This window comes from Phyllobates terribilis, unplaced genomic scaffold, assembly GCF_046119375.1.
Source record: "Phyllobates terribilis strain yellow unplaced genomic scaffold, ASM4611937v1 Scaffold_2__4_contigs__length_985480577, whole genome shotgun sequence".
Taxonomy (NCBI): domain Eukaryota; kingdom Metazoa; phylum Chordata; class Amphibia; order Anura; family Dendrobatidae; genus Phyllobates; species Phyllobates terribilis.
This window is the reverse complement of record NW_027362762.1, coordinates 937019388-937035577: the sequence shown is the minus strand read 5'-3', so window position 1 is coordinate 937035577 and position 16190 is coordinate 937019388. Positions and strand designations below refer to the sequence as shown.

The 16190-nt window shown below is 42.3% G+C and overlaps 1 protein-coding gene across 1 annotated transcript in view; it reads right to left on the bottom strand.

Moving 5' to 3' along the window:
- SIM2 (SIM bHLH transcription factor 2) overlaps positions 1-16190 on the bottom strand; it is a 163470-nt gene that overhangs the window by 59839 nt on the left and 87441 nt on the right. Inside the window, exon 3 of the mRNA XM_073670834.1 lies at positions 8481-8570. Within this exon, the coding sequence (XP_073526935.1) occupies positions 8481-8570 (90 nt within the window). The remainder of the gene's footprint in view (positions 1-8480; positions 8571-16190) is intronic.

Sequence of the window (16190 nt, the reverse complement as noted above, 5' to 3'; positions counted from 1 at the left end):
GGGCATTTACTGAACAGACATTTCAGATTTTAAAATCATTTTTCAAGCTGTTGTTATAAAGTATTCTAATTTACTGAGATAATGACTTTTGTGTTTTCATTGGCTGTAAGCCATAATCATCAACATTAACAGAAATAAACACTTGGAATAGATCACTCTGTGTAATGACTCTATATAATATATGAGTTTCACTTTTTGTATTGAAGAACTGAAATAAATTAAGTTTTTAGTGATATTCTAATTTTGTGAGAAGCACTTGTATGTAAGTTGCCCCCTTCCCCCATATTGCTGTAGCCAGCCCTAAATAGACCACTTCGGCACTAATAATGTCCTATGCTGTTGCATGGTGGTCCCAGTTGCAATTAATTAAATTCTGTAAATGTGGAGTTTCCCTTTAAAGCTGCGCCGCAGTCTAGTAATATTCTTCGCCTACCTCTCCAGTAACTCGGTGTATATCTCAGCCTCATTACACCATGAAATACTTCTGGCTTTATTGGCAGCGATGATGGTAAAATCCAGCACAGGTTCATACTATAAATTTATATGAGATTCCCTCAATCCTCCCGAGCTCAAAAAAAAAAGTCAAATTCATCCAAAAGACCTTTGCGTTTCCTTATCTGGTTTTCAACCACACAAATATAATTTTTCTCTGCTGACAGGAGAAATAATTTACTATATCACAAAATAATTTTTGTAAAGACAGGAGGTTTTACCGAACATGACAAATCGCCAGACATATTAAATTCAGAGCAGTAAAGTCTGAATAGAAAGGAATATTCCAATCTCTGGTATTATCGGTGCTCCGGTGGGGTGCGCGGATTACCGTATACACGCACAATGTCTTCCAGATGTGTCAGCGCTGGACGTGGTGCCGAGATCCATGTTTCACATCACTTTACAACCTCTCTGTAATGTCTGCCTCCAGTTCACAGAGGCCTCCTGCCGTCATTTATGTATGATACCAACCACCAGAAGGCTGATACCAAGCATCGACGTCTAATCCGTCCTTAAAGGGGTTGTAGAATTTATACAAGTCCCTCCAAACACAGGCTGGACTTGTAAAAAATACTAAACAAATGTGTAATATAATCATAGTCAAAATACCTTCAAATGATCGACAAAGAAAATGTGGAGGGAACGCTACTTTCCAAAAGGCTTCTACCCCATCTGGGAGACCTGCCAACTGAGTCCAGAGGGTCTCTTCTTTTTTTGTTTGGAGCTTCTCGGATGTTCTGGGAAGTTGGTGAATGTATAAAATACTGGAGCCATTCTGATCACTTTTGGGTCTGTGCATGAACTAGGCCTATACAGAGGATTGAAAACCATTGTGCTATCCCACTTACATGTGTTTGTGGTTTGTGTTTGTGCCTTGTGTTAGGCTGTGTGCCCACGATGCATTTTTTTAAGCATTTCCGCAGCGGCAAAAACGCTGCAGAAACACTTAAAAAATGCATGGTAAAAGGCCTGCCATGTTCCCCAATGATAATCCGCATATGCTGTGCACATGCTGCGGAAATTTCCGCTGCGGATTATCATTGCGGAAAAATCCGCAGCATGTCCATTAATTTTGCGGACAAGCAGCGTAATTGCCGCCATTGACTTGCATTGAAACGCTTAATATCCACATCACTACATGTGCACACACGGATAATATGCGTTTCAATGTGCGGATGGTACCCGGGTGTGGAGGACAGGAGACTCTCCTCCAGACCCGGGTACCATAGAACCTGTGAAAAAAAAAATAAAAAAAAAATATATATTATATTTACCTTCTGATGGCCCCCAGTGTCCTTGCCTTCACTTGCCGGCAGCTCGCGGTGGACTGAAGGTCCTTCAGTGTAGTGCACTGCGAGCTGCCGGCAAGCCAGGACGGAGCGAAGCAAGACTGCGGGGGCCATAAGAAGGTAAGTATAGATTTATTTTTTACTTTTTACCATTCTTTTGGTCACATTTTTTGGTCCGTTTGCATGGATTTATATTGTGTGACCAAGTTATCAAGCACTTTCCAAGTGATGCTAAAATCTCTTGGAAAGCGCTTGACAACCCGCATGCGGAAATGCTTGTGAAGAACGCTTCACTTCCGCTTGTCCCTGGCATGTACAATCCGCATGTACAATCCGCATGTACCATCCGCATGTACAATCCGCATGTACAATCCGCATGTACAATCCGCATGTACCATCCGCATGTACAATCCGCATGCGTTTTTTCTGCCAGGGAGATGCAGAAACGCTCAGGAAAAAATCCAGAGCATTTCTACATCGTGGGCGCATAGCCTTAGTGTCTTGTGTTTATGCCTTGTGTTAGTGTCTTGTGTTTGTGCCTTGTGTTAGTGTCTTCTGTTTGTATCTTGTGTTTTGTGCCTTGTGTCACATATTTATGCTGTGTGTTTTTGCCTTGTGTCCTGTATTTGTGCCATGTGTTCCTGCCTTGTGTTTGTGCCATGTATTAGTGCTATATTAGCGCCATGTGTCCATGCCTTTTGTTCGTGCCATGTGTTAGTGCCATGTGTTCCTGCCTTGTTTTAGTGCCACGTTAGCACCTTGCGTTAGTGCCATGTGTTCATGCCTTGTGTTCGTGCCATATGTTAATGCCATGTGTTCGTGCCTTGTGTTTGTGCCTTGTGTTCGTGCCTTGTTTTAGTGCCATGTTAGCACCTTGCATTAGTGCCTTGTGTTCATGCCTTGTGTTTGTGCCATGTTAGTGCCATGTGTTCGTGCCTTGTGTTTGTGCCTTGTCTTAGTGCCATGTTAGCACCTTGCATTAGTGCCATGTGTTAGTGCCTTATGTTAGTGCCATGTGTTCATGCCATATGTTAGCGTCATGTGTTCCTGCCTTGTGTTCGTGCCATGTGTTAGCGCCATATGTTCCTGCCTTGCGTTCCTGCCTTGTGTTCGTGTCTTGTTTTAGTGCCATGTTAACACCTTGCATTAGTGCCTTGTGTTCATGCCTTGTGTTTGTGCCATATGTTAGTGCCATGTGTTCGTGTCTTGTGTTTGTGCCTTGTGTTCGTGCCTTGTGTTTGTGTCTTGTCTTAGTGCCATGTTAGCACCTTGCGTTAGTGCCATGTGTTCGTGCCTTATGTTCGTGCCATAAGTTAGCACCTTGCGTTAGTGCCATGTGTTCGTGCCTTATGTTCGTGCCATAAGTTAGCACCTTGCGTTAGAGCCATGTGTTCATGCCTTGTGTTCGCACCATATGTTAGTGCCATGTGTTTGTGCCTTGTGTTCGTGCCATATGTTAGTGCCATGTGTTCATGCCTTGTGTTCGCACCATACGTTAGTGCCATGTGTTTGTGCCTTGTGTTCGTGCCATATGTTAGCGTCATGTGTTTCCGCCTTGTGTTAGTGCTATTTGTTGGCCCGGGTCACCTCTTGCTGATCTTGTCCTTGCTATTCTTGTGCGCCATTCTGACATTTGTCATTATGGTATATGAGAGAACTTTTATTTGCACTTAAAATTATTGAAGTCTTGCAAAAAATTGTGCATGTGTCTGTTTTGGGGATAACTTGCAGTGGGACATGATGTGCAGAGAAGTTGCTCGCCCAGATTGCCCCGGGTTGTATTACTGGGTAGCAAGTGAGCCACACACGGTGCTTGTGAGCATGTGTTGAGTTTATGTTTGCAATGTGATGTGTTGGGCATACTTAAGCCGGGTTTTCCTGTCATTCAGGTCAGTCACGGATCACTCTTAATCAGGTGACAGCTACCTTGTCAGATATAGCCTGTGACCTTTAGTCTTGGGATGGTCACACTTGAAGGAACGGGTGCTACCTTGGCTAATTAGTAGAAGGAGAGGCTTTCTCTGGCGGTTCTGGGATATAATGTAAATGATGATAGAAATGTAAACAAGTCCATGATCAGAGTACGTTTCCGATACTAGAGCACGTCTCTTAATGAATTTGGTCCATCTTATTCCAGTGCACTCTTCATCAATATTGGAGTACAAAACATCAGACATGATGAATCGGCTTCCTAAGTGTTAATTTTATTTATATTTTTCATGATTGCTGCTATTATAAAGTTGTGCTCAAAAGTTTACATACCCCAGCAGAATTTTTCCTTTCTTGGCCTTGTTTCAGAGAATATGAATGATAACAAAAAAACTTTTTCTCCACTCATAGTTTTTGGTTGGGTGAAGCCATTTATTGTCAAACTACTGTGTTTTCTCTTTCTACATCTTAATGGCAACTAAAAAAATCCAAATGACCCTGATCAAATGTTCACATACCCCAATTCTTAATGCCATGTATTGCCCCCTCTAACATCAATGACAGCATGGAGTCTTTTGTGGTAGTTGTGGATGAGAGTCTTTATTTTCTCAGATGGTAAAGCTGCCCATTCTTCTTGGCAAAAAGCCTCCAGTTCCTGTAAATTCCTGGGCTGTCTAGCATGAACTGCGCGCTTGAGATCTCTCCAGAGTGGCTCAATGATATTGAGGTCAGGAGACTGAGATGGCCACTCCAGAACCTTCACTTTGTTCTGCTGTAGCCAATGACAGGTCGACTTGGCCTTGTGTTTTGGATCGATGTCATGTTGGAACGTCCAAGTACGTCCCATGCGCAGCTTCCGGGCTGATGAGTGCAAATTTACCTCCAGTATTTGCTGATAACGTGCTTTCCTGTGCCTTTGTAGCTCACACATCCCCAAAACATCAGCAATCCACCTCCATGCTTTACTGTAGGAATGGTGTTCCTTTCATCATAGGCCTTGTTGACCTCTCTCCATATGTAATGTTTATGGTTATGGCCAAAAAGTTCAATTTTGGTCTCATCACTCCAAATTACCTTGTTTTGAGGCTTGTCTCTGTGCTGTTTGGCATATTATAGGCAAGATACTTTGTGGCACATGCACATTAATGGCTATCTTCTGGCGACTCGACCATGCAGCCCATTTTTATTCAAGAGCCTCCTTATTGTGCATCTTGAAACAGCCACACCGCTAGCTTTCAGAGAGTCCTGAATTTCAGCTGATGTTATTTGTGGGTTTTTCTTTGCATCATGAACAATTTTCCTGGCAGTTGTGGCCACAATTTTTGTTGGTCTACCTGACCGTGGTTTGGTTTTTACAGAGCTCCTGATTTTCCATTTGTTAATCACAGTTTGAACGCTGCTGACTGGCATTATCAATTCCTTGGATATCTTTTTGTATCCCTTTCCTATGTTATACAGTTCAATTACCTTTTTCCGTAGATCTGTTAACAATTCTTTTGCTTTCCCCATGACTCACAATCCAGAAACGTCAGTGGCTGGATGAAAGCTGCAAGGGTCTGTCTGGATCCCAGAAACTCACTCAGCTTTTATGCACACCCACTGATTACAAGCAAACAGGTCACAGGTGAGGATGTTACCTTTAGTAGCCATTCAAACCCATTTGTGTCAAATTCTGTGCATGTTATCAGGCCAAAATCACCAGGGTATGTGAACTTTTGATCAGGGTCATTTGGATGTTTTTGGTTGTCATTAAGATTTAAAAAGAGAAAACACAGTAGTTTGACAATAAATTGCTTCACCCAACCAATAACCATGAGTGGAGAAAAAGTTTTTTTGCTATCATTCATATTCTCTGAAACAAGGCCAAGAAAGGAAAAATTCTGCCGGGGTATCTAAACTTTTGAGCACAACTGTATATCTCCAGGGAATTACAATCAGTCCTGGTCATGTGCTGGACGCACAGCTGCACTGCTCGATACTGTGCAGTTATCAGCATTCTGAATAGTAATGAGCAGTACAGCTGTGAATCCATCACATGACCAGGACATATTGCTATCCCACTGGATGTAACCAATAACCTCTATTTGCAAAGACTATGGCTAAAAGGTATAGTCACCTCATAAATTGAGAAAAAATAAATAAATATAGAGAAAAAAGTGGTTGCTATGGCGTTTTGGACCCATCAAAAACAAAACAAAAAAAAATAATATAAAAATGAAAAAAAAAATTCACAGAAATCAATGCTCTAGCTGAAGGTTTTAGTCATCATGTTCCTTTCCGTGGTAGTCAGTACCGGTGGTGAGAAGAGGCCGCACCAGCACTTTACCACCAGAGTGCGGAGACGTGCTATTGTCCTGCAGTAACCTGCATTCTATGTTGCTAAGCAACGGTCTGACTATATTTGTGCTGCCACTTAGCAAACAGTATGGCGAAAAATTATTCATTAGGAAGTCGAAAAGAGTATTTATAGAATAATTACAAGGAGGTTTAAAGAGGACATATTCTCAGCCTAATACAGAATGCAAGAGATCCTTGGGCCCAGCAAAGGAGATGATATTGGAAACCGCCCTCCATCTACACATGTACATGTCCACTTATAATTATGTAATTTTCTTGGGTAGTAGGGACGTACATCGAAATCATGGGGCCCCATAGCAAAAGTTCTAATTTCAGCTACACCACACAAAAATAAAATATTTGTTGGAGTCGCCCCGCATTGGCGCATTAACAGAAGGACATACCTCCCAGCTTGTAAAGACAGGGAGTGGGACATAATGTAGATTGCAGGAGTTACACAGCAATTGTGCCCCTGTTGAAGCCCTTTAGTGTTCTCACCCACTAAAATACCCTTTTCTTGGGCCCTGCACAGTGTGATGCCCACAAAAATGCCCCCACAGTAAATTCCTTCAGATCCACAGTGTAATGTACCAACAGCGCGTACATACAGTATGATGGTCTCTTGCAGCCCCCCACACAGAATGATGCTCTCACAGCCTCTCATATATAGTATGATGCTCCACTCTGTGCATGATGTAGGCTGAGCTTCAGTGCGGCAGGCGCAATCTAAAGATGTCATCGAGCCTGCTGCGCTGAGACTGAGCCGATGGCTTCCCTTTCCACCATTGTATCCAACTGTATCTGCATCCTGTATCCTGAAAATGGAGATACTGATGAAACTGAGACTAGAAGTGGGCGGTGATCTGCTACTATTAGTTATACACCTCTGCATAACAATTATCATTGAATACATACTTTCCTCTCCTATAGCAAGGACAACAAGACCTCACAGACTCCAGGTAGAGCTGGCCATAGTTTTCAGTTGTGTCCATTAACCTCACCCCTCCGTGGAATACCCTAGCCCTCCTGGAAAACCCAAGCCCCTACCGGCAACACCCGCGGCCCACCTGGGGTTTATTTAAACCCTATTCCCGATCTGTCCAAGAGTCCCAGGAAATCTGGGACAGTTGGCAAGTATGGAGTTGTCAACTCTCCCAGGTGCTGTTAAAGCTTACCGCAGTTCCTGGTCTGGTTTTCCTCCGCTGGTGTCAACTGTCTCCTTGTCCTTAATAGTAGATATAATTAAATATGGCAGCAGCATTGTAGGAAACTCTACGTGGCCCCATGCCTCGCTGCTTGGCACCTTCCACTGCCTCACCTCTTGGGTGTTTAGAAGAGTCCAAGACACAAGCTTGAAGATGTAGAGGATTGACTGCTCCAAAGTCACTTGCAAATTGGGTTTTTCTTGGCCAAGCCTCACAAAGGTTCCTCTGATAGTCTAGCAGCAGAATACCAACAGAACAACAATCTTATAACTAATTATGGTATATACACTTCTCAACATTGAAACTGCAACATGACAACGCGAGGCCACATGTTGCTCGTGCTACTGTGATCAGCCTGGGTGGACTAAATGTACCAGCATCGCCTGCACTATCTCCAGACTTGTCTCCATCAAGCACATCTGCGACGACACTGGTCGGTGGTTACACAGGAGCTGCCAGCAGAGGATCTTGATGATTTGCCCAAGTGCATTCAGCAGCAGAACCTTCTTCAGACGACCATTAATAATAACCTCACTGATAGAAACCGAGGTTGGAAGTGCTGGGATTTCTGTACTTGGCGCTCATATTCCATACTGAATAAATTGAGATGTTTCGAACATTTTGTTTCCATCTTTTTCATCATTTGCAGATCTGTAACATGTCTATCCATCCTGCGACTTTCATCATTCTACAAGTTTTCCATCCCGGAGTTGCAATTTCAATGTAGCAATATTAATGAGACATCATTTTTTTTAATCGATGGGATTATGAGTCACATCACCAACATAACAAAATGAAGATTCAAGAAATAAATTAAAAATAATAACCTTAAAATCGGCCACAACCTTCTTCAACTGCAGCTAATAAATTAACACTCATCCATAAAATACTCTTAACACCAACTTCATTTAACTATAGAAAAATATACTAAAATAAAAAACTATTCATAAAAATTATGTAAACTCAACCATAAGCTTAAAAAAGACAAGCAAGATAAAATCCTCTTATTACCACAAATTGGGGGGAAAATTCCTGACAAAACTTACCAAGGGAGTAGTTGGATTCTGGCCCCCTACCTCCTACTGGCATTGCTTATGCCCCATTATCCAACATAATGCACTAATATTTTTTAAAGAAGCCTGAGTGATCATAAGCCCTGGCTTAAAAACCAATGATATTAAATTCAATAAAAATGATGAGCATTGTATAAATCAGATAAATTTACCTGCGACAGTCCCAGATGCACAGAAGCAGTTTCAGAAATGTACATTATTTTTCCATCCGATGCAACAACAAAAACAAATCCGTCCAATGTCTGTAAAACACAAAATGAGGGTTAAGGAGTTAATAGATTGATGTCATTAGAGGCAAGGATAGATCTGGAGGGTCTACAACCCAGGGGGTAAATGAATCACCATTACAACTCTCAGTTTCCTTGAAAAGTTCCTTAAAGTACATGGAGCGATGTGGGACAAATGCATTTTCTAATATGTGTGTATTTTGGGCTAAAAAATTGCAATTGAGTTTCATTACAATTTTTGCATAGTTTGGCTTTTACAGGCTTTTTGCTGGCTGCAGAATGAGTTAACAGAGTATCTGTCAGTGATATTGTTTTAATGGAAAGTTTGTAAGTCTTCATTCTGTGTTTTTCTGAACTCCTCTGTGCTGATTTATGACCCCAGACCAAATTCAAGTTGAGCTGAACTTTGATGTGGTCATAAATCACCATAGAGGAGCTCAGAAAAAAAAAAAAAAAGAGTTACAAACATCTTGTTAGAATAAACACACTGGCAGATTTTCAGTTAACTCATTCAGCAGGCAGCAATGTGCAAAGAAAAAGTCTGTAAAACTAAACTTGGCATGATATTTATTAAAACCCAGTTCCAAAAGTTATTTAAGTTGTCCATATGCTTTAAATACGCCCCTTAGCTTATGCCGTTGCTCTCAATAATGGGAGAGGAATCATCTGTTCCACTTACAGGGCTCATTTCAGCCTGATATTTTTTCTTCGTGACAATGCTTATTGTGATTTCAGGAGTTTTACAAAAATAAATCTTTACTTTACTGATTATATTCTAATTTTGTAGCTAATCCACTATGTTGGAGGAGAAAAAGTGGTGTCTGATGTTCTTTAGAAGCTAATTCCACCTTAAAGGGGCTTTTCCGGGATGGGGAAAAATGTATGCACAATGGAGGGTATATCGTAAAACACAAAAGTTCTTATACTCATCTGATAATTAATTCCCCCAATGATGTTCCATCCACCATTCCGTCCAATCATTGGCTACAGAGGACTGGCGGGTAAACATGGGGCCAATTCATGAACATTGGCCCTTAATGTACCACTGTAGAATTCTGATTCCATACAGAGCATTTTTAAGGCAGCAAATTGCCGTACAGACCCTTTGGGACAACATGGACACATGGTCACTAGATGTCATAGACAAGCAATGGCATAGCTATAGAGGTTACAAAGGTAACAATTATAGTCAGGCCCAGTTCTAAAAGGCCACCCCGAAAAAATAAAAAAGATGAAAAACCTAAGTAAATTCACTGCGGTAATACCTACTCAATGGATGCCTCTGCAGACAAGACAATATCCTTGGACATTATCAAGAACTTAGATTTCAAGAACAAAACTGTTGCCCACTGAATCAGCGGGACTTATCCTTTCTTCCTCCTGGGACTTTATTTTTTGTTAATAGTTTACTGGTATATTACTTGTTTAATGCAGTGCTGCTGATGAGGACGATGCTGAGGACATAAGACCCAGCAGGTGGCCACTGCCATTAATTGTCACGCAGGTTGAGGGAAGGAATAAGTGTACAACGACGGGAAGAGGGAGAAGAGAGCCCAACAACTAGGGAAAGGGGGAGTGGAGACCCCTAGGCAGATCTAATATCACCTTGGCTACCTTACTGTCCCTATAGGTTCTGCACCTGTCGCCGAGCAGGAACCTAAACCCTGAATGTCCCTAGAGCTAGGCCCTAGATAGGGAGGGGACGGTGTGAGCACTAGTCAATCCCCACTACAAATTAAAGACAACAAAGTAAACAAACAAAGGGGATACACTTAGCTTGAGCAGACACCAGAGAGATAACACCAACTGTCCTCCAAGGTCACCAAAGACAAGACTAGCCGACTGCTAGTACTTCATGTCTGCACAGAGGTACATAGAACTATCACTGAGAGTTTTTAACTATCAAGCAAGGGTGTGTCAATTAGCAGCAGAAGGTGGAGGTCGCTGCTGGGTCCTAAAGGGAGAAGGATATCACTACACTACAGAGATGAGAGGACCAAGAAGGCGTCTGCAATGCCAAACGAAGTGTCCTTCTACAGCCGGATGTAGAGCGACTGCCTGTCACACCTGACACACCCGTGACATTAGTAGTACCTCTCATCTCCCAATACGGAAATGAGGAGCACATGATAACTCCTGAGTAGACACTCTCTTGAGCACCTACGCAGCTTGGACATCTAGAATAACTTTTATTGGTCAGCAGTTCATGTTGGATGTAATGGAGAAAGATTTGACTACCATTTGGGCTACAAAGCTAAAGAGCAACAAATAAAAAGGAAAAGGGTCCAAAATTTCTTCAAGGTTTCCGGCGTTTTACCCCATTTACCAAGCTTTCCAAATTTGTTATCGCGACCTCCAGGATCGTTTCGGCATGAGTGAGCAGGTTTTTTGGGATCTTTCTTTTTGGTCATGTAAGCATTACCCTGTACTCTTATTTTTCCTCTTTCGCTACTTGGACATATGAAGGTCATAAAAGATTCATGTTTCTTGTACGGTAATATTATAAATAAGATCTGACTGAGGGTTCATTTTATCTGTACACACATTGTGAGACTTCCTAAGTAGGCAAACCTTGTTATCCCCTAAATGAAGCATAAACCTAACCTGAAAAACTGAACTCCAAGAATGGTACCTTTAGAGGTCTTAAAGGGGTTTTACCAAAATCGCATGTTATTCTCTATCAATAAAATAGCGGAGAACTTGCAAGTCACTTGGGGTCCCCCAGTGACCACAAAATATGGCTCAGTAGAGCTCGTTTTAGCATGGAGCGAAGGTGCGCATGCCCGACCTCCGCACCATTCATTATCTAATATGTTATTTCCAGTAATCCCATTGCCAATGATAAGAGCAGAGGCCGAGCATGCGCACATCCAGCCCATTCAGAAAGGAGCTATGCAGTGCCGCTTTCTCGTGCTTACTAGGGATCCCATCAGTTGGATCCCAAGTGATCAGAAAGTTATCCTATATCCACATGATAGGTCACAACTTGCTTTGCAGTTTTGGGAAAACCTCTTTAAAAGGTTATTCAAATATAGGTCACATATGGCATATCCATAGGATATGCAGGGCAGCACGGTGGTTCAGTGGTTAGCACTGCAGCCTTACAGCACTGGGGTCCTGGGTTCAAATCCCACCAAGGACAACATCTGCAAGGAGTTTGTATATTCTCCCCGTGTTTGCATGGGTTTTCTCCAGGTTCTTCGGTTTCCTCCCACACTCCAAAGACATACTGATAGGGAATGTAGATTGTGAGCCCCAATGGGGACAGTGTCGATATTGTCTGTGAATCACTGTGGAATAAATAAAAATAAGTATGGCATAAATGTCTTATAGATGTGGGTCCCATTGCTGGAATGGAGAGATGGCACCTGGCCATGCATCTGCGGCACTCTCCACTCACTTGTATGAGAGATCCAAATACACTTCCTTGTCAATTTTCTGAATTCTCATAAAAGTGAATCGACCACCTCCTGCGTCGTGCCGCCAGTCCATACGTAGTCTGATCCTGCAGTCGTGTTACTCTGTTCCATAAGAATGGATTTAAATCTATGATCATGTATCAATATTGTGACGCACTTCGCCTTAAGATGCCATCCAATTGTGATGGAGACAAGCGACAAATATTTATAAATAGGGATTATTCAATTCAGTAGGAGGAGGAAAATCTTGTAACAATGCCAGTTCCATGCCCCGAGTATTCAGAAACAGGGCTAGGAAGGTTATCAGATTCTTTGTCTTTAATGCAAAAAAATCTAATTATTTTCAGTGCCTTGAAAAATGATTCATACCCTGTGAACTTTTCCATATTTTTTCACGTTACACCCAAAACGTAAATGTATTTTATTGGGATTTTATGTGATATTAACAATACAAAGTATCAAGTATTTGTAAATTGTAAAGGAAATGATAAATGGTTAACTAATTATTTTAAAAATATAAATCTTAAAATTGTGACCCGCATTTGTATTATAATTATTATTTGTAAATAAAATCCTGAGTGACCAATTGCATCCAGAAGTCACATAATTAGTAAATTGAGTCCTCCTGTGTGTAATTTATTCTCAGTATAACTAGAGCCGTTCTGTGAAGGCCTCACAGGTTTGTGTGAGAACATTAGTGATCAAACAGCATCATGAAAACCAAGGAACACACCAGACAGGTCAGGGATAAAGTTGTGGAGAAGAGTAAAGCAGGGTTAGGTTATAAAAAAAAATAGCCCAAGCTCTGAGCATCTCACAGAGCAATGTTCAATCCATCATCCAAAAATGGAATAACTGCAAACCTGCTAAGACATGGCCGTCCACCTAAACTGACATCCCAAGCAAGGAGAGCACTAATTAAAGGAGCAGCCAAGAGGCTCATAGTCACTCTAGAGGAGCCGCAAAGATCCACAGTTCAGGTGGGAGAATCTGTCCACAGGACAACTATTACTGGTATACTCCACAAATCTGGACTTTATGGAAGAACATGTGGAAGAACAAAGACATTTTTGAAAGCAAGACATAAGAAGTCCTGTTTGCAAAAATCCATGTAGGGGACACAGCGAGCATGTGGAAGAAGGGGCTCTGGTCAGATGAGACCAAAGTAGAACTATTTGGGCTACATTCAAAACGGTAGGTGTTGCGGAAAACTAACACTGCACATCACCCTGAAAACACCATCCCCACCGTCACACATTGTGGTGGCAGCATCCTGCTGTGGGGAGGCTTTTCTTGAGCAGTGACAAGAAAGCTGGTCGGAGTTGCTGGGAAGATGGATGGAGCTAAATATAGGGCAATCCTGGAGGAAAACCTGTTAGAGGCTACTGAAGACTTGTGACTGGGGTGTAGGTTCACCTTCCAGCAAGACAACCACCCTAAACATCCTGCCAGAGACACAATGAAGGGTTTAGATCAAAGTATATTCATGTATGTGAACGGCCTGTCACAGTCCAGACCCAAATCCCATTGAGAATCTGTGACAAAACAGATTATATTTTAAGAACATTTATATTTTACAAGTATATTTTAGGTTCGTGTACAGTCTGCATGCAAAACAGAAGCCATACGAACGGTACACAGACTAATATTATTAAAAGGCCCTATTCAGATGAGCGCATTTTTTCTCATGCATCAAGTTTTCAATGAAAAAAATGTGTCATGCACTGGTGTCCTACATTTTATGAATGAGACTCAATCGGTGCATAAAAAAGGTTGATAATGACATCATTACAAATGGGTCTTTTAATATTTTTTTTTAATGGTGGATGTAAAAACGGATGATTGTTCGTACGCCGGTCTGATATCTAGTAAAGCTGGGTTAGGTGTTCGCATCTACATTTTTTAGGGTTCATTAACTTTCAGAGATTTGATATTTTCCCTCTGCTTTATCTACAAGTATTAAGCAGTAAGAGTAATTCTGATATATAAAAAAAGCTTAGAAATCCAGTATACAGTGCGACTTTATGAAAAACATATTGCACCGGGTGAGATTGTGCAGAGTTTTGGAGAGATTATTGCCGCCTGTTCTGCATTTTCCTCAGATAATAGTAACATTCTACATGAACCTGCAGGGCTTAAAGCCTCAAATGAAAAATTGCAGCAAATTAAATGATTTTGCACAGAGCACAAACACACTTTCACAATTCTACCAAAATCCCTCCAAATACTCAGCCCAGGGGGGAATATACTACACAGAGGGTGTGGAATACGGTCACTGCTGTGTGCAGACTGCAAACACTAGTGAAGGAATAGAAGATGTGTGAAAAAAACGAAAAAAGCAGCGTGTGAACAAGCTCTTACGCTTTTTACCACTTTCTTTTCACTTGTGATCCGCACCACTTTTCGGGAGCGCAAACTATTTGGGGAAATATAAGCATAGCTACTCTAACGCAAAAGGAAAACCCTCAATAGACCCATATCGCAAGTAAAAGTGGCAGATGCCGTCGTATCTTGCAAGTTGGATAAGGATAATTTTTTAAGATCCTAAAAGAGAATAAGGAAATGTGTCACCCAAAAAATTACCTAATGTTTAGATCAGGTTTTGTGTTAAATATATACAGTGGGTGAAATAAGTATTGAACACGTCATCAACTAATAGCCTATAAAAAAAAGTGTCTCATTATCAAGGTGCCAAACAAGAAACATCTTATGATGAATAAAACCAGTGAGCTGTCTCAGGACCTTCACAACCTTATTGTTGCAAAACATACTGATGACATTGGTTAGAGAAGAATTGGTTAGAGCACTGTTCAGGCTATAATCCGGAAATGGGAAGAACATCATTTCACCATAAACCGGCCACAACTAGGTGCTCCCCGCAACATTTCAGAGGAGTGAAAAGAATTATCAGAAGAGTTGTCCAAGCGCAAAGAACTACCTGTGAAGAGCTACAAAAAGACCTGGAATCAGCAGGTTACATTTTTTAAAAGAAAACTATAAGTAATGCACTCAGCATCTATGCCCTATATGTACGCTCACCATGCAAGACTCCATTGCTGGACAAAAAGCATGTTCAAGCAAGTTTGCTTAACAACATTTAGACAAGTGACGCGCCCCCTGGGCCGTGGGGTACCCGGAGCCGGGCCGGTAGATGCTGGGGGTTGTAGTCACAGTGGCTGTGACCCGGTCCGTGACCCAGGTGGTCAATCCAAGGGTAGTATTTGTGTATAAGTGTTAATGTCCGACTACGCCACCTGTGGAGTGCGGCTAATGAGGCCGCCGCTGCGGAATAGTCCTCTGAAGCTGGTGGTTTGGCAGCAAGGGTGGTATAACTCCCCACAGGAAGAGTGTAGCTTCAGGGCAGCGTGTGTAGATGATGGTGGTTATGGTGCAGGTTGTCAGTAATCACACAGAGTCAACGTGGTAAAGTCCCAGGGTCTTTACTGATGGCACTTCAAACAAGCCTGGACTGGCATACTGACTAGTAATAAGGGTCCGGTCGGTCTGGGAGCAAGCATAAAGTCCCTCTGGCCAGGTGGAGTTGTAGGCCTGCCGTTCTTACTATGCTCTTTGGCTATCCTGCTTATAGCTGTGTTGTAGCCCACGTCCCTGAGTGTAACGTGCTGTGCTCACCCGTATGGCTGGCAACTCGGGCCTTGTGGATTCCTCGCTCCTCCTTGGCGGTACTGGTCCCTTTGTGCTGCTGAACCTCCAGGCTTCTGATGGGGTCGGGAGACCTGCAATCTCCTGCCCTGCGGTATCTGCTGCTGGGTTTGCAATCCCCACAGCCTCGGACTCCGGTGTCCGGTCCTCTGTGTATACTGGCCAGGACGAGCTATCTCCAGCTCCAGTCCCTGGCTCCTTACTCCTTCGTGTCCACAACTCGACTCCTGACACTGAACTAAGCTAACCCCGCCTCCAGACCCAGTTATCAAGGGCAGGATCCTCCCCTTGCTGATCTGGAGCCAGGATGTGTTGCATGTATTAGGTTCCTGACCAGGAAACCCCTACTTGCTTCCAGACATGGTATTACCTCTTTTAAGGGAAGCAACACCACTGTGGCAACCAGACCCTCTGGGGTGCCACATTTCCCCCTAGTTAATCTCAGTACTCCGGGACTGAACATATTTTTGCAAAAAAAAAATAACAATAAGAATAGCAATAACTAGGTACATAGGAATATTTACAAGTATTATAGTCATTGATAGGTCACAGC